This window comes from Amphibalanus amphitrite, unplaced genomic scaffold (genome assembly GCF_019059575.1).
Source record: "Amphibalanus amphitrite isolate SeventyFive unplaced genomic scaffold, NRLGWU_Aamphi_draft 000933F_arrow, whole genome shotgun sequence".
Taxonomy (NCBI): domain Eukaryota; kingdom Metazoa; phylum Arthropoda; class Thecostraca; order Balanomorpha; family Balanidae; genus Amphibalanus; species Amphibalanus amphitrite.
In genome coordinates, this window is record NW_024882427.1 from 272,501 (window position 1) to 291,209 (window position 18,709).

General features: G+C 49.0%; 1 protein-coding gene across 1 annotated transcript in view; it reads left to right on the plus strand.

Annotated features, from left to right (window-relative positions):
- LOC122368239 (putative U5 small nuclear ribonucleoprotein 200 kDa helicase) overlaps positions 1-12,212 on the plus strand; it is a gene marked incomplete at its 3' end in the record, with an annotated part of 61,050 nt that extends 48,838 nt beyond the window's left edge. Inside the window, exons 30-32 of the mRNA XM_043341975.1 lie at positions 172-350; positions 6,886-7,183; positions 11,887-12,212. Of these exons, the coding sequence (XP_043197910.1) occupies positions 172-350; positions 6,886-7,183; positions 11,887-12,212 (803 nt within the window). The remainder of the gene's footprint in view (positions 1-171; positions 351-6,885; positions 7,184-11,886) is intronic.
- Positions 12,213-18,709: the final 6,497 nt, after the last annotated feature.

Sequence of the window (18,709 nt, forward strand, 5' to 3'; positions counted from 1 at the left end):
ACGAGAGAGCCTCTGGCATGTTCGGTGTTCAAGTACGATATTCACAGTGTTATACACTTTCCTGTGTAGCTAGCTATGCATTGCCTTGTTCCGCTCTAAGACATGCATTTCTGATACCTGGGAAGTGTTGTTAAGCCTCCCGCTAACCCGCGCCTTCCCTTCCATCCCAAGGGCGTGGCGTACCTGCACGAGGGTCTGTCGGTGGCCGACCGGCACCTGGTCGAGCAACTGTTCGACTCGGGCGCCCTGCAGGTCGCCGTGGCCTCTCGCTCGCTCGTCTGGTCGCTCAGTGTCTTCAGCCACCTGGTCATCATCATGGACACACAGTACTACGACGGCAAGACGCACTCGTAAGTGAAACGACTGAGTGTGATGGGAGCGGAGCAGGGGATGGGAAAGGTAGAGAACCAATAGCTGCGCTTCTGATGTCGTTTTCAGCCGTGGCTTAGCGGGATGGACTAGTCCGCTCTATTATCGGATAAGGCGTCCGGCGTATTGGCACTGTGTAACAGGATTTGAAGTCGCTCTCGTATTTTTCAGCCTTATGCCAAGAACACATTGTTGAGCGATTGATTTTTATTTCAGCCGTCAAATTTAACTGAAGCTGTACCTAATTACATAACATTGATATAGGCGCTTCAAAGCTAAATTGCATTGAGAACATCCACCGGATTTGATGGATATCCTGCTTGCTACCAGATGAACAGAGACATCTTCAGTGAAACTGAAACCCGTGTTTACGTTCTTCACTTAGTCTATCTATCTCATGCATGATCAGTGATTACCAATGATGGTCCTGACGAGCGATCAACGGTGTGAAGCATCTTTTAGTCACCAGCGTGCATCGTGTTCATTGATATTCTTATTTTTTTCCATCGTCAAGTAAGCATCATTTATCCATTCATCATCTTTCAAGAAAGTATTGAGTGTTCACGGGCCTTCCGAGGGATGATACTCTTTTCCACTGTGTCACGGACCAGCCAGCATTCATTGGGTGGTGCAAAGTACCATAAAGCAGCTGCATTTCCTGTTGGTCTGATGTCTGGTGTGACCGTGAGTCGCTCCGATCAAAGGATCCCTAGCTCAATGCCGAACGGGACGCGTCTGTGGCTGAAGTATTTGACTTCTAATCATCATTCATAGGCAGGGTGTAGTTTGCATTAAAATGAGCCCCGGACATGTCCAATCTTAAGCTCGTTTCTTAAATGGGCCAACTCCACCAGTCTTCCACTTAACCCTCGCCCGCACATGGGGGGGGGGGGGGTGGTTGCCACCCCCCCCCCCCAGGCAGTCTTTCTGCTCTGCACTCGACATTTTTAGAGCTAGAAGGCTGATTTTTCGTATAGCTGCTCGTCTATCCTTTCTTGATGTCCACTGAAAACTTCAAGTTTCTGTAATTTTTGGTTTCGGAGATATGACCTTGTTTTTCAGGTCATGTCATGACCCAAATGGCCAATTCTCAACATCTTGCGTTTGCCATGGGCCTTGTGAGCTTTTGACACCCTGATTTCGGCCTTTTTTGCCAGTCTTACCTCCCACCTATCATGGAACATGTTGTTCGACGATGTACAGGGGTCAAGGTCAGGGTCAAGGTCAACCTAGGTCATCTAAGAAAATTGCGTTTTAGGCAAGCTGAATTTACTTTTTGTGAAGTTTTTTGACTGCATTTTTGGTAAAAGCTTCTCAGATCATGATTTCATGTGATATGGACCCAAAAACAATCGGTGCACACATCAGTATACACACAGACACACACAGACATACAAACACATATAATTGACCTTGACCTAACTTGACCTGAAATGACCTCAGCAGCAAAATTCTGGTCGGATAGTGTGACAAAGAGGTTCTAGCTGGCTTGGCACCAGAAAACAGCATCGTCATCGGTATTTGATAAGCAGCGCACTTGATATCCAACGGTGACCCAAAACAGCAACATTTTTTAGTTTGACCTGACCTGGAAGGTCAATGACTGACCTGAGAAGGTAAAACTGGGTATCATTGGATTCGTCTCTTCCCAAAGAATCTTTTTGGTCTTTACTGCTAAGCTCTATCTCCAACAGGAACGAAATGGCGCGGGGGGGTGGCAACCACCCCCCCCCCCCCATGTGCGTTCTAGGATGGGAAAATGGCATGTGCGGGCGAGGGTTAAAACAGTGCCGGTTTTCGTGCGATGAATATTCCACAAGTGGCCGCATTAAATGGGTTCGCCTTCCGCCTCGGTCCGCACCGAGTGTACATACCCGGGCTGAAGTCAGTGATCTGTGTACCCGAGTCCCCAGAGCGGCTGGGCCGCCGCGTGGCGCCGTGTGTTCGACCGACATTAGTTTCCATTACCTGCTGCATTACCTGGTGCATTAGCCGACACACGGCCGGCAGCATCAGTCTGTAGTGGGCCGACACCCGCGGGGCCGGCGCCGGCCCCGGAGACGCGTCCGACACGACACTGACTTGATCAGGGGCCGACAGCCGGGCCGATCCCTGACGAATGATGCCGCTGCACTCGTTGCTTGTTGATCTCCACTCAGCGCATAACCAGCTGTACACACTTGCTTAGTTGGATCGATAGCAGCGCTATAGCTCTATATTTTACGGTTTTTTTTTACAATGTTTTATAAGCGTTCCCTACGTAGAACTGATTTCGGTGGTCCCAACGCTCGTTTGAACTTGAGTGACCGACAAATGGCGGATAAAAACGGACGAATATGGCACTCTGGGATATTAGGCATGGCCCAGTTCAAATATGAGCGCGATCTGAGTTATTGGCACTTAAACTCCCACGCAGTCGCACATACGAGCCCTCCGCGCGCCTGTCCGGCTATATGAGGGCAGAATATGACGATGGATGGTGCTCATTTTTAGAGCCGGATGGGAACGAGTTTGTCATGGCGGACGATTCGATGGCAGCTTAACAGTCGCCGTGTATGTCCTCGCATTATTTTAGTCATCGCCTTTTCATGGCTTGTTCTTGCTTTTTTATCGTACAGTATTTTGTCTCCGGTTTTTCGGTTCACTGTGGCGGCCGATCGGCGTCGGTTCGCCCCGCAGTCGGGTCGTGCTCGGAATAATACGACAATTCTTCAGGGTCCCGGGGCTAATGGCACCGCTCCTTTGTTGCAGAGCTTGATGTATGAATGCTCGTTTCATCAGTCTGGCTCCAACACGAGATCGGCCCGATTCTCGAGGACCGGTGTTTGATCAAATTCTGGGGACCGGGGAGGGGGTGGGGGTGGGGGGAGGGGGGTCTGAGACCGAGAGAGCGGGCAGCGCCCAGCATTGGCAGCTGGCTCTGCACTTGCACTGTGACACTGCTAGAGCCAGTGCACCGGCTCCTTGGTCCACATGAGGCCTAACGTTTTTTTTTTTTTCAAGTCAGGGGGGCAAATTTAGATTCTCAGATGACATTTAAGATTCTTCGGTTTTTACAAAGCGCAAATTTAGAATCCATACGGTCATGATTGACATCTTTTCGGATTGAAATCTTTTGTGAGGATGCAGAGTTCGGTGTGTCTGCTTGATCGATATGAGAAAAATTGAACATTTTTTGGAAGAATCAACTAGAGCCAAAGGCATGATCTTCTGATTCTCCGTGAAATTTAAATTGTTGATACGCCGATTTCAGGTGATCTGAATGGTATGTCTATCCAGGGAGCAGTATACGATCTCTGCATGCGCCGAATGTTGTCAGCGCTCGGCCCTGAGCGCGCGGGTCCGCCATGCGTTGTATGCCATCTTACCCAAGGGAGCGCCGTGCTCGCCACGCTCCCGCCAGTATAATTGGAGGCCCAGAATGCACGCTCCATATGAGGAGCCTGCCCGAGTAGGTTAGTCTGAACGCACTGCAACGACTCAGAAACCACCTTGTTACGGGCTTGTTGAATAGCAAGAACGTGTCCGCCGCATAGGTTGTTGCTGCTTCGTTCTTTATCCCCTACCGGGAAGTGGAGTAATTGATAACACAAACCATTGATAGGGCAAACCAACGTATTGATCATATTGAATGTCGCCTTATTGGCTATCAGTGATGCTTATGTGCTCTGATTAGCACTCAGACATGAGATTGATATCGGGAAGGCGCGGAGACGTCTTACATAACATATCCCCTCTCTCCTTCCTTCCCCTCCCCACTCTCTCTCCCTCCCCTCCCTCCCTCTCTCCCTGTCCTCCCTCCCTCTCTCCCTCTTCCCTCCCTCCCTCCCTCCCTCCCTCCCTCCACTCATTCTTTTTTTCTCTCTCTCTCCGTCTCCGTCTCTCTCCCTTCCAACCAACCACCTCTTTTGCACACAGTGCCACTCTACCTGCAACACCGCTGCGTTATCCGTTCAGTTATCTACGTCTCCTATCCTGGCCTTCCCTGGTGCGCGTCGCCGGCTGTCAGCCCAGTGCGTGCCGTGCCGGTCGTTATCAGAGCGGGCACGTTCCCGTCCTGTCGTGTCGTGTGCCACGTGTCGTGTGATGCTCTGCCCGGGAACAGTCTGGGCCGGGCCCCTCCTCTCTTCCCCGCGCGCCGCCGAGTTACTGGCGTTTGTCTCCGGTAGCAGTCAGTGCAGACCGGCCGGGACTGAGTCGGGCCGCCGCTCGTCCCGGAGAGGGCGCTCACGCGGCACGCCGGGGTCTTGTTACGTGATCCTCTAATTGAGTCCCCTCGAGAGGTCGCCGCCCTTAGCAGCGGCGCCGTCACACGCCCGGCACCGTGATAACGAGGGTATGTGACATCCCGCATTAGTTGCTTTTTTTACGACCGAGACGGTATGGTGAGCTGCAGTATAGCGGCAGGGTTTTTGTGTGTGCCTTGGATATCCCAGAAACTGGATCTAACCTGCACTGAACTCGATAGTGGCAAGAATGGCTCCCTACCTGGCTAAGTGCCTTTCATAGTTGTCGAGATACATGAACACATTGAGCAGAGGAAATGCATATTGGAATGCTTACAATGCGGAGCGAATACAAATTCCGTTTGTGATGCGTATTTTCTTGCTCATCTATTCTTGGCTAGTGACTGGAATTGACAGGATAGCTAAATGATAATGAGATCTGTTTGTCACCTCGATTAGCTCTGTAATCCTGCTTTGAATCTGCGCAGGCAAGCAGACAATAATTGTTCATTGAGATCATGTTTGCGATTGTCGGATTCGTTTCGCGTGAATCCTGCCTGGTTTTCGGTGCCATGACTGGCGTGTTATAAGCTCTGCTTTGTATTAAAAAGATAATAGCTTGTCACTCCACCCATTGTCACGATCCTCCAGAACATAAGCGGCTGTTTAAACTCCATGTTAAGACATCGCTATCACGGCTCGATTACCGATGTTCTGCTGTAGGCCCAGCAATCAGTATCGTCCGAGCACCAAGTGCCTCTCGCTCCGGCTTTATGAGACGTTACCACTGCCTTTAGCGCCGTGGGCCGGCCTGTAAGTCGGGGGCGCCCGGCAGGACGGACCGCTCGGTGATGCGACTCCGTGGCAGGCTGGCGAATTCAGGGGGTTTCCCATGAATATATGGTAGCCGGAGGCTTTGATTGCCTTCTGAGAACTTTGGAATGAATTCACCTGGGTACCTAATTAAAATCGTACGGCTGATGAATGCATGTTCCAAGCATCTATTTGTCTTTACTACCCAAATACAGTTTTTTAATTGAAGGAAAAGCCAGTCTGCTTAAATGTATGACAGTTTCCTATAATTTTGGATAGGCGCTTCGAAAGGTGTTTAGGTTTCAAGAATATCCGATTGAACGCTTATTACACTAGGTGTTGTTGCGGACTTTCAAATGAAATAGTATGAGAACCACGAAAGAAATATATCCATTAATCTTGTATCTAACGCTATAGCTTGGCTGTTTACATTTGGTGCCCAGCCTGTATTCATCACTTCCTTGCGAGAACACAATGCAATTAGTGTTGGCACCGATGTCTTATTTGCGCTGGAACATCACGCACAATAAACTTCTGTACATAGGCCACAGGGCCGGAGCTACTTCGCAGAAATTAAGTTTATTTATTTATTTTGCTTATCAGCTCAATAGCCGCCACCAAGCCTTGCACGACCATCCTCAGTTATTGCCTCTGTGTCTGAATGGGCCGCGCTCCGCTGGTGATTCTGTGCTCGACACCCGTCCTTTGAAAGAGCGGAAATGATGTTTGGAGATCAAACTGCATTTCCGGCTCTGTAAATAACATTTTGTCCGAGATGCAGCGTGCCTTGCCTCTGTATTTTCTGATAAAAGCATTCATCAGTGCCTTTCATGATCTCGGGTCGTCATTTAGGGCGTGTTATGGTTTTATTAAGTAGTAAATCTTCTGCATGGGGACGCATTTCATTATGGAATAATGTATCATTCGGCTGAATGGGGAGAAACTATGACGGCTGTGTATGATAGTGGGTCCATTTTCGTCCTAATCTCCGCCTTTCTGCTTTGGGAGCGGGGATGGCCGTGAATTACGGGCCTTAGTCCGTGCTGGGTAAATGCGCGATTGTGTATGCATGCGACTCCCTTGGCGCTAGTGCTATCTTCAGCATACATTCCCGGAGTGAGCGGCCTTAGGAGGAAACTATTTCTAGCGCCACAAGCTCCCTGGCTGGAATTATTAAACTACGTGACATATTGGATCCAATAGTCGCCTTTTCAAGCAAAGGAAATGCTTATTGCGTATCTCCTTTCTCATGGACAAATGAACAGTGAACACCGGTGTTGATATTTATATTTTGAACTTTATTTGAATGATAAAGACCACCAATAGACCTCAGTTTTATTTTGAATATTTTTTGCACATATTATCGCTGACAGCATTACAGACGGCATCGCTTCTCGTTTTTTTTTTTTTTGTGTAGCTACCGAATGGTAATCGATACTGCCCGTGAGTTTAGATCGTCCCACCATCATTTCCACAGGTACGAGGACTACCCGATCACGGACGTGCTGCAGGCGGTGGGCCGCGCCAACCGCACGCGCGACGACCACGACTCCAAGTGCGTGCTGCTCTGCCAGTCGTCGCGCAAGGACTTCTACAAGAAGTTCCTCTACGAGCCGATCCCGGTGGAGAGCCACCTGGACCATACACTGCACGACCACTTCAACGCCGAGATCGTCACCAAGACCATCGAGAACAAGCAGGACGCTGTGGACTATCTGACCTGGACGTTCCTGTACCGTCGGATGGCGCAGAATCCCAACTACTACAACCTGCAGGTGGGTGGTGGGAGGGGAGGACGGAGGTAGGGGATAGGGAGAGACGTGTAAAGGACAGGAAGAGACGGACGGAGGAGCACGGGAGGGGAGAGAGATGGAGGGAGGAATAGGAAGGGATAAAGGAAGGAGACAGAGAGGGATGAAGTAAGCAGACAGAAGGGATGAAGTAAGGGAACAGGAAGGGACAGAGTGATGTGACAGGGAGGGATGGTGGCAGGGGGCAGGGGACGGAGGAGGGGATGGTTACACGGTTACACTACACAGCCCACGCGTCTCGCTGACATTCGTGTCGGCGGCGATGCGATGAGCCGGCGTTGCGGACCGACATTTTCCATATGACCGTGTACGGCGCTAATCACGTTCCATGGATGATTAATGTCAGCCGCGGCCAATGAGCGTCAGGCGGGGTCGCAGATGAAGAGGTTAATAGGATGGCCTTCTGACGGCCCGGAACGTGTAACACGGAAGTGGCGTTGCTGTCAGCCTGCCGTGGGCGACTGCCCAGCGAGTGGTATGAACTGGTGTGATCCAGATCTGCTCCGCGACGTTGTAATTTGTTTGCAATGTGGATGTCAGAAGATATATCGAAAAGTAAAAGGAAATCAAATTAGCACGAGGGTGAGTTTTCTACTCCCTACTCAGTCCTTAGACAATGTCATTGTCTTAGTCAACATTGCAAGTCCCTTTGAAGCTGGATATATGAAGCGAGGAGCTTGATTGTATACGATAGGAGGTTCGCAGAAGCTTTAGGTCACTGAATGCTCTGAAGCTGCATCCACTCTACTAAGCTCCCTTGATCATCCCTTTGCAGTCAGTTGAGGCGATTCTTTCCGCGGGCCAACTGAAATGCCTCTAATCCGCCCTCCCTTCAACCACAACAGACATTATTTACACCGCGATAGAACTTAATCTTCTTCGGTTCACCATGTACAATGGAAATTGGAATTAATATCGATCTTTCTGGAGGCTGAGCTAATGGCGTGATCGCATCATGTTGTAGAGATCAGGGCAACATTGTCTGAAGATGATTTTAGGGATCATTCCGCCTTGGAGTTCCATGTTTACAATGTCAGCCACCATCCAAGTGTTCATCCACCAGTTGTCGAAAAACAGCTTCATTTCCAAAGATTTGAGACGTAGTGCAAGATTCGATGCCTGGCCATGCGACTGGAAAATGAATTATACGAATGGATTTTATAGAGGTCAGGGGATTTTGTATGCGAGGGCGTATTTACAATGTGTACATTGTGTGTTTGCTATGCTTGTGTTGTATTGCAGGGCTCCCTCTCTTGCCTGCGCTCGCTTTGGCTTTGTCTCAATTCCGCCCCCAATGTGCGCTCGCGACGCTCCTGGGCAAAGATTTGGCGAGTGTTGTGGCGGAGTTCTCGACCGTTCGGCTCCAGAAGCGGCGTTCAATAGACTGAGGCGCATGAAATGAACTGCCGGAGTCAATCGGCGGAGGGTGGATGGCGTCGTGTTCTCTGTGAGCTTTGGGCCGCTGAACTAGCCTTCCTATCATGACAGGGTTACCGCCTCCATTTTCCGTCAGAGGCATATATATATTCAGCTCCTATGTTGGTGGAGGTCTCCGGTGGCCTTTGTTTTCGGAGCTTTTTCTAAGCTCAGGTTAAATGTGGCCGGCCGGCAGCTGGTCTTATTTCTTATCGCCTCCCCGGCTCTCGAGTTCCACGGCCGAAGCCACTCTGTCTCAACCGGAGTCTGAAAAGGAAGTGTGAAATCTTACAACCGTCTCGCATGGTATTCAGTCAAAGCACTGCTGCTTAGTGCTTTCTCTAACTGAACGGCGAACGCGCGTTGTGTTGCTTTTTGCAATTATTTTGTTTTTTTACATTCGGTTAAAGTTTTTTGATTTGTTCTATAATAGGTGGCATATCGCAATTAATTACAGGTCCGTGGGTAGGCGTTGCCCATTGCTGTGCTTTTTTTTTTACTCAGACACTTGCGTCCTTTGGTCACGGGCCAGTATTTTACGGAAATGGACAGGTTTATCGATTCTAATGTATGCATTCTTTTCATCCAAACAAATTTGGATTTTTTCATAGAATAATGGGTGTCTACTAAATAATGAGAAAAAGTTCAAGCAGTTAATACGCACCTTTAATGGTTATACGTAATGTGCATAACTCACATAGCGAAAGACCTGTCTGTTGCTAATGTTAAACACGCAAAACGAAAACCTAACATCTATGTAGTGGTCAGCCGCCAGGAGGACGCTGGCTGGTATGATTGCCATGGGTGATTTTGGTGGAAACAGAAGTGCTATGAAAAAATTGATTGGGATCGACGTAATTGGTTCCGGACCCACAATATTTCTTTGAAGAGTAATTGGAAACAGACAATATTTAACACTTACTTATGCTTCATGTTTGTCACAGAAGTGCACGTACGTTTCCTTCTCAGGCAAGCTGAAGGGTTCTTAATGCTACAGGCCAATCTTATCCTACAATCGTTGATGTATTGCGGTCGTTTGTTAGGATAGCTGAGCTCTACATTGATCCCCACTGATGGCTTGGCGGTGCAGCGCTGTTCGCTCTATTACTTGTTGGCCGGCATCACCGTTCCCCTTCGCCGGATAAGTAAGCCGTTTTTTAAAAAAAGCTGTTATGGCTAGGCGAATTCAGTCTGCAGTCAATTGATGGGGTGGAGCTGAACAGAAGAAATGTATAAGAGCTTTGAAAGAAGGCTATACTCTTGTTTTATGACAGCTGTACCTATGGCTTCTATAAACATTCAACCTTGCTTACGCTTAGTGGGTCGGTTTAATTATTTGTCAAATTATTTATGCATATTTAATGCAGCTTATGCATAAACATAGCCAGCATTTCCAGTGGCGTTTCAATGATATCCGACTTATCCAGCTCCACATCCGATGGTGACTGAAAATCGACCTTATTGGATGTTTGGAGCTCAGCTCAGTGGCAACTTCCTCCTGCAAATACCACGGATGGTTCTATTGTGGACGTCAAAATCGCAGCCGGCGCATCATAGCCTGCCTGGGCTCCATTGATCCAGCGAAAGAGAACCACCTTTCGGAGTATGTGCCCTAACATCGAAATCCACTGCGCCAGCCTCAATGGCATTCTGGGGCGGAGGATTTATTGATGGTCGCTGCGAGATGTTGTGGGTCTATTCCCGGACCAGTATCGTGAAATGCTGGCAAATTTCTGACAATTGTATGCATCACAGCGTATCTAACTCCACTGCGCAATAAAACATAAGTTATGTGTCTCAGAATTTCCTGTGAGAAGCTGTGAGCTATGCGAATGCAACTTTCGTATGGTAATGCGGTCTTGGCGCTTGAAGATGTGTCACGTTCAGTGGGCATGCTTTGGAATTGTTGGAGATGATTCGGTCTTTGAAATTCGTTTTTGTTAATATAAGGAATAGCATTGTTAATTAATTCGAAGTTTTGAAGGCAGATTTGACGAATGACGGGTGGTTCAAAAGGAACGTGACGATGGTCAGCGGTCACGCATTGTATTATTGTATCTCATTGAATTATTTCCAATGGATGGAAGCTTTTGAATGTCATGGCGGCGGTATTTTGTCCCCATCGGTAAATGTTAACCATCATCGATGAGTTCTGACTTCTGATTTGTACACAAAGTACGCTGTTACGGTACTAGAGTAAAATTCACCGTGACGTCTGGTGGCGTAGCGATGAACTGTTCCAGGTCGAACGCGCGATATGGTTACTGCGAGTGACCGTTTCATATCCTCTTGTTTGCCATAATGCTCTTGGATATTATGTTGCACGCACCAATGCCAGGCCGTCAATGCTCTATACATTTTCCAGGAAACTCTTCAACTATTCCAAAGTCTCTTAGAGCACCTTCATTATTGAACGTCGCTAATTACAGGTTCGATCCGTTCTGAACTAGGGGGATATAAACTAATGGGTTTGAAAATTGAGCACATTCGAAGCTAATGAGGAGGATTGGAAGTGGCCCGGTTTCAAAAAGCCTGACTGAAGCCAACTTATATGCTGAATCTAACAACAAAATACGTAAATCAAATAAAATTCAACGTCAAATAGCTCAGAGTTTCTTTTATAAAATGATTTGCTATGGACCTATAGTTCTCGGTGCTCGCGAAATCAGAGCACGTCTATCAATAGTCGTTAGTCTATTCGCCATTATTCTGGCAAAAAAATCACGGCCATCACGGCCGGCTCTGATGGTGTTGGGCGGTGATTAGGTCGATGACTTTCTAATTGCTCGTTAAAACACCATCAGTGACAGATGGGCTGGATGGATGTAATTTGGCGTTACCAGAGATAGGGCGGGCGGTTGTGATGAGACGGTTCACTGTATTAAATGAGACGTCCTTTAGAGAAACGACCGTCTCGTCGGTGTGCTTTCGGAGAAGGTCGTCTCAGGAAAATAGCGGCGGGGTGCTCTCAGCTCGGCCGGCATCGTTTCGGTTCGATTCTGAGCTGTGGATCGGGTCTGACCGTCCGACGTCGCAGCTCCCCAAGGCTGACGTGTTCGACTCTCTCCGGGTCCACGGCTGGGCCCTCTGTTCTCACACATGACGGGTGCATCGATTTTCAGCCCTCTGTCTATCCGTTCTGAGTGTGCGACTGGTCTGTCCAGTCGTTCTCGGGATGTCTTTCCAATAACATTCCCTAACCAATGTCACCCCCTCTCTCAGTTCGTGACTAAACCATCGCTCCGTTCCAGGGCGTGACCCACCGGCACCTGTCGGACCACCTGTCCGAGGTGGTCGAGAAGACCCTCTCCGACCTGGAGCAGTCCAAGTGCATCACTGTGGAGGACGAGATGGACGTGTCGCCGCTCAACCTGGGCATGATCGCCGCCTACTACTACATCAACTACACCACCATCGAGCTCTTCTCCATGTCGCTGAACGCCAAGACCAAGATCCGCGGTCTGATGGAGATCATCGCGTCAGCGGCCGAGTACGCCGAGCTGCCGATCCGGCACGGCGAGGACACCCTGCTCTCGGGCCTGTACCAGCGGCTGCCCAACAAACTGCAGACGCCCAGGTCAGTCGGTCGTGCTTACGCCGGTACATCCGCCGTCGTGTGAGTTATAGGGGTTAGTGGCCGTGGGGCCCGAGTTATGTGCACGGAGTTATGAGCACAAATCCGTGGGCTGGGACGAGTCTCTATGGCGGGCTTGTTAGTGTGTGCCGAGATGGGTCCCCAGGTCAGTGAATATATAGCGTTTCTTTACTACACCCTCGGGGAGGATCTGGGTTTAAGTAACAAAGCGGCGACGACATGCCGGGAATGGCCGAGGCGTTCACTGGAGTTCCCCGTAGACTGCTGGGAATACTCGTAGGACGCTTGTTTTTAATCGCTTTATGACTTAGAAGCAAGGAACAAAGGCGCCACACGTAGTTATTAGGTTACCTCCATAGGCTAGCAGACGTACTACTGAGGACGGTCCTAGCTGGAAATGCACGTAACCTTATGAAAGATGATCGTTTCTATTCTACGGGCACTGCCAGTCTTTTGGCTGTCAGTTTTATGACTGTGGTCTGCACATATCAAAGCCTTGTGGTCTGTCATGGGATGATCTGCAGCCGCGCTCACCTCAGTCCCCTGCGGGAAAATTTTGACATTGTGATCGATATGCGAAACATCATATCTGCTTACTTACGAGGAGCCATGATATTGGCTGCGTGAAATCACCGACAGCTAAGAATACTTCAATGATTTTTCGTAATTTATGGTGCCCTGGCCCCTGCGCCAACCAAGTCGTGGACCTCTGAAGTGAATCCGCGCCGATAATGCGACATCGGACGGCGTGTGCGTCTTTTCATTGCTATTTTATTGCCATCATTCCTTCACTTTGATGCTTTAGTTATTTGTGATTTACTTTCTTTTCGATTCCCTTTGGGAATCCTAGGTCTCTTCCTGGCGATATTTTTGAAATATAAGACGTCTCTGGTGAAAACCAGGGCGGTCTATCATGCGAATCCATATGTAAGGGCGACATCACGCCGTCTCATATCTGGACGCCGGAGACATCGTCGCTCTGCGACCGATTCTGGCGGCACTCTGTCTCATAAGGATCGCATGGAACCTTCCAGTCCCGGTACCCCAGAGCCGACGCGAGTGGCCCATATCACCCTCTGGCCGCAATGGATCTCCTCCCTGGGACTACCCGTTAGCGTGACCCCAGCAGCCGACACCGGTGTTGGTCGCGGAGACCCGTGACTGAACTGGCCGGAAACGAACGTGCTGCCCCGGTGGTTGGTCCGCTAACTCCGGCCGCCGGAAGGTATCGGCCGCCTCGCCTGTCGCCTTGTTAGTACGTGGCTAACGCGACTTTAAAGTTGGTGTGGGCACGTTCATGGGATAGCTGGTTCTCTCGTCTCTTGCTCTCTACCTTCTCTCTACGTTCTCTCTCTCTCTCTCTCTCTCTCTCTCTCTCTCTCTCTCTCTCTCTCTCTCTCTCTCTCTCTCTCTCTCTCTCTCTCTCTCTCTCTCTCTCTCTCTCTCTCTCTCTCTCCATCACCTCCTCCCGTCTCTCCTTTTCCCTCTCCTCCATCCCGTGTCCGCCAGTTAATTCCGCTGACAACTCTGTACAAATGGAGCCCTCCCCGGTGCTGTCTCCCGGCCCGTCTGGTGAGTTGACTACCTTTCAGCCCGGGTCGTGTCGTGAGGCTGTCGTCAGACCGGCGGGCCATGAGGAGACACGGTCGTTGCCGGTCCACGGGGGCGTGCCGCCGGCGCCGCCACCCCAGGGGAAATCAGTGCACGATTAGCCGGGCGGCCGGCCCGCACCCCGAGATTTGCTGATGGCGCGGGGCGTAGGGCGGTTCTGGCGCGTCCGACCTGCCCAGTGGAGTGAGGGATTACCAGTCTAATTTGATAGACGGGAGGGAATTATTTTTACAATTGAACTGCATGATGAAGTTGGGAATGTAGGCGAGGGATGATGAAACTTCTTCTGTCAATGTGCAGCTCGAGCTCATGACACTGCTCGGCAACTGAGGAGATTCAGTAGCCGTGGCGCCGTGAGACAAATGATGCGTCTCCGTGTTTAGAAATACAGGAGTTTGCGCCACATCGGTTTACCCGCCGCGCCTGGGTTGTTGCACCATTGCGTCATTGGCATTGCATCCCTGTGAAGGCGCATGTCCGCAGTTGATGACACCATGAGCAGCTGGACGTGGGCTGGTGAACCCACAGTGTTCCCAGATGGTATAGAAGCTCATCCCGCTGAACCCAGCGCCAGCGATGAGCCCATGGTGCAATGCAAGCTCTGTTGAGCATGCCCTCTGGACCATAGCCAGCTACTCAGACATTCGGACTATTCAGGCATTCGGACAACATTTGTAGCGTACGGTTTTGCTCCGACTTTTCACTTTGACAAATTATTGTTCAAAATTGTATCTTTAATTGTTTGTTTGTTTTTAACTAGGTGCCTAAGCTAGTGATACTCAATATTTTATGAGACTGAGAGAAAACGGCATGCATATCTGCTATTGGCTGGGTCTTGTCGGTTTGAAGGTCATCCAACAGACCCCCTGGGACGGTGGGATCCAGTAGAAATTCACACTCCTCTTACCACCGCGCCGGTCGGGGGCGGCGAGTGTGCGACTCTGATAACAAACTCGTCCCTTGGGGTGTTTAACTTTCTCTTTCTCATTTAAGTACTCATGCTTAATGACAGTGGGCTGCTCCAACAAAAGTGGACGAACTGAATTTCATTAAGTGGTTGAATGATAATCCTGATTGCATATTCTCGGAGCTTGTTTGGATTGTCCGCTCGGGCGCCTCTTGTATGAAGAGTGCTGGGAGTCTGTTAATTGGACTCCTCGGCATACTGTTGAAGAGTCTCAGTCCTTAGTGATATCCGCCGACGGATGTGGAGCCCCGCCAAAAGGCCAGCTGGAACAGGACTGCGATCTGTGAATGTCGCCTCTGCCACAAATCCTTTGGCAAAGCCGGATGGCGCCGTGCCCGTGTGGGAGCGAGTGGGGTAAATTGGCCGCTTTTCAGCAAACAGGATGTCGCAAAACTGTCGACAGAAATTTGCACTTTTTCAGCGCTAGCAGGTCTTGTTTTCATTTTACTTTCCAATGACAGTTAACTTCAAATGAAAGAAAGACAATCAATATGAAAATGTGACCTTTTTGAACGGTCTGCAAAGCGGCCAAGTTTCTTTTGCAAACAGGTGTACAGGTTGTTGAAGGTGTACAGATTGTGTACAGGCTACGCTAAGCTGTTCGTTGAGCGGAATAACTTGTTAAATTTCTGGTAATTATATGGCTCCAACAGTAGCTGGTTATTACATAAGTCACTCACCATGCTGTGCCCTGTGGGATATTGAGGCACTGTTTCCTTCTGGGCTACCCTATTCCCAGCGATTCAGAAGCTTCTAATGATGCCCAAATGCATTATTAAGCAGCATTGTCGCCATTTGTTTGAACGCTTTCAGGTCTTTTGGTGATAATGCGTGATAGAATAGCTTTGTTTGATATCTTTGTCTCATATGTTATTGCACTAAGAATACGAGTGTCGTTCACATACCCAGGGTAAAGGGATGCTAGCCGTATGATTTAAGTCTATGCAAAATATTCATGTTGTAAAAAGAAACTGGTGCTGATGCCTATATGATTGTGCAATATGCCTACATATTTCTTGCTGTATAATTTAAACGAGTTGAATTGACACCAGAATCTAAACTACTCTCCTCTCGCCGAATTTCATAAACTTTCGGCCATATTGAACTTCTTTGCATAGTGGAGCCCTTGGTTGTTGTGCCTTTGAAGTTCAGCTACCGTAGTGGAACTGCTTCTAACATTCTCCATCTCGCTGCTAGTTTTAAATAGTTGAATTTGTGCGGCGGTTAGACGCCTTGTAATTTTTCAGACGTCGAAGTTTCGAATTGTGCCTACTCGTTTTAAATTGAAAAACTGTGAACGTTATGCGTCTTTCCGGCCTCGGGGTTCGTTTGGCGACGGCTCGGCAAAGCTCCCGTTGGAGACCTTTCCCGGCGCTAATCTCCGGAGCGATCGGCCCAAGGCCGAGTTTGACAGGGTGTTTATGAGCCTGAGCGGCAGCATCGATCGCGCCTGCCCGTGTCAGGGGCTGCCATAGGCGCGGGAGCCGGGGGGTCAGTGGGGGCAGCTTGCCCCCCCAACTCTGGGGCCGTGGGGGCGGTGCCCCCACAGCTTTGAGATGGAATACCACACTTTTTTTTGCAAATGTTTTCTTTTTTGTTGAAAAAGCCGAGGGGTGAAAAATAAGTGGCCTAAAACCGGTGAGAAAACTAGATTTGGGGGTACCCTAGGTTGATCTCTATTATGGTGTGCCCCCCCAGTCGGAAAGTAGTTCCCGCGCCCCTGGGGGCTGCTTCAACTCCGCCCGTCCGCGCCTTCAACTCCGACCGTCCGCGCCGTCAACTGAAACTCTGCCCGTCTGCGCCTTCAATCCGCCCGTGAGAAGAGCTCACCTCGCCTACTACTACTGATGCTGATTTAATGTTGTTTGGGATTTGGGAATCGAAACCAAGTAAAAGAATACTGAATATCCATAATATTCAAGCTATATTAAATGTCGAGCCTACAATATTCGATCCACAGACTGATAGTCAAACTGACTGACGGAAAACTCGTTACATTGGTACCGAATGCACACGTTTCATACCAAAGCTAGAAAAAAGTAAATGAAACCTGCAAATTGCCGTTAATGTGAGGTATGTTTCTATACAAAATATAAAATCATTAGCGCGTCGGCTATCGGCATTGAAATACCATTTACATCTCTATCGTATGCGAGTGTGTGTGTGTGGGGGGGGGAGCCTGTTACTCTGCTGAATGGCATGGAGTCACGGTGTACTCGTATCTTGTTAGCTACACAGGGTCGGGTGTGACTAACATGTACTGAAGGGGAAGGTGTCTGTAAGGGAAGTTAATAAGAAGTTCGTCGGTTCCATCGGGGGTATAATGCTTGCTCTAAACGAGCTTGAATGATCGCTGCCACTGGCGTGAGTTTGAAATTTGTTTGATAAAATGTCATGTAGAAGTTCAGTGAAGGATGACGCCCAATCTGTCTTCAATTATGCTCCCCAAGATGTGTCAAATATGTATCATCTCTCTCTCTCTCTCTCTCTCTCTCTCTCTCTCTCTCTCTCTCTCTCTCTCTCTCTCTCTCTCTCTCTCTCTCTCTCTCTCTCTCTCTCTCTCCTCTCTCGCTCTCTCAACGTGATTAGATTGGAATAGCGAATATGTTGGAAGCAAGGTGGAGCGGCGTACTGATCTAAATATTAGCACTTAGTCTGCTAGATTTGTCCCGTACCTGAACTCAAATGCTCAACGAGTCTCCTGACTCTTCATTCGCATTTTCGGCATTGTATATTAATATTTGGGATTTTTTCGATATAATTATATAGGTATATAATTATAGGTCCAAATTTGTAAATAGTTCTGTTTCGAAATTTAACCTCAAAACGCCTATGTCAAAGTTAATAGTGACAGATCTTATTTTCTGACAAGAGCAAGCGAACCACCACTGGACTTGGTGATGTGCCACCGTGCGACTCAGACAGGCATAATGACGCATGTATGATAAGGAGTGACGCCTTGCTGCGGTGTGACGTATCAGTATTATTTACACGCACACATTAGCCGGCTTAGCATACCCATTAGCATTTACATGGTGGATTTTCGAAGAAAATATTAAGCAGAGATGCTAATTTTGTAGCCCGGCCTGGCACCAGTTCTGGCGTCGGCTTACGCTGATGCCAGAACGGAAGCCCGTCGTACTCGTGTGTGGACCATTGGTGCTAACGCGACTGGAGACTGGTTCCAAAGAGTGTTTGGAAGATGGCCTTGACATAAATTTTCTGTCCTTTGGCGCGCGACCTCCGACCACGTATGAATCCGACCTCCGACCACGCTAAGTGTACACAAAATGAATAAATTTGTTGTATCAAAATTCAAGTAATTAACTTCAAGTGTATCAAAAACAATAGCGTTCAGCCGTCAGCGGATGTCAGGAAACTGCTGAAGACGTGGTTATGATGCACTCTTTTGCTATGGCTCTGTGAAAATACACCGTTGAATATTTCTGAGAAGTGGCAATTAAACTAAGCAACTACCGTTGAACGCCTGTCCAGATAGTCTGCTTAGTCGGGCTTCTCAGTTGACTGGTCCTCTCGTATTGCACAGACGAGCTAGTCGTATCGAAATTCAGCCCCTTGGAAAGCAATCGCACGCCTCTGTGCAGCCTTATTTTGTCGGCATTGCGTGCGAAAGCGTTGCCAAGCGTCACCTGTATGCTTTTCACATTGTGTGCGCCGTGGCGAGGCCGTCTGGCAGGTTTTGGCATTCACTGGCAGGCTTAATGTTATTTCGCTGCCGAGTTTTTTCTGGAAGTGTTTACTCCGTGTAAGTCGGCCGCTGTGCTTTACCGAATGCGTTGCCCGCTCGCGAGCGTGGCCCAGTAGTTGCAGAGCGCTTCCAATGTTTGCTATTAATTTTGGCCGAGCGCGCAGCTGCGCTATGCGGATATTGCAGCTCTTG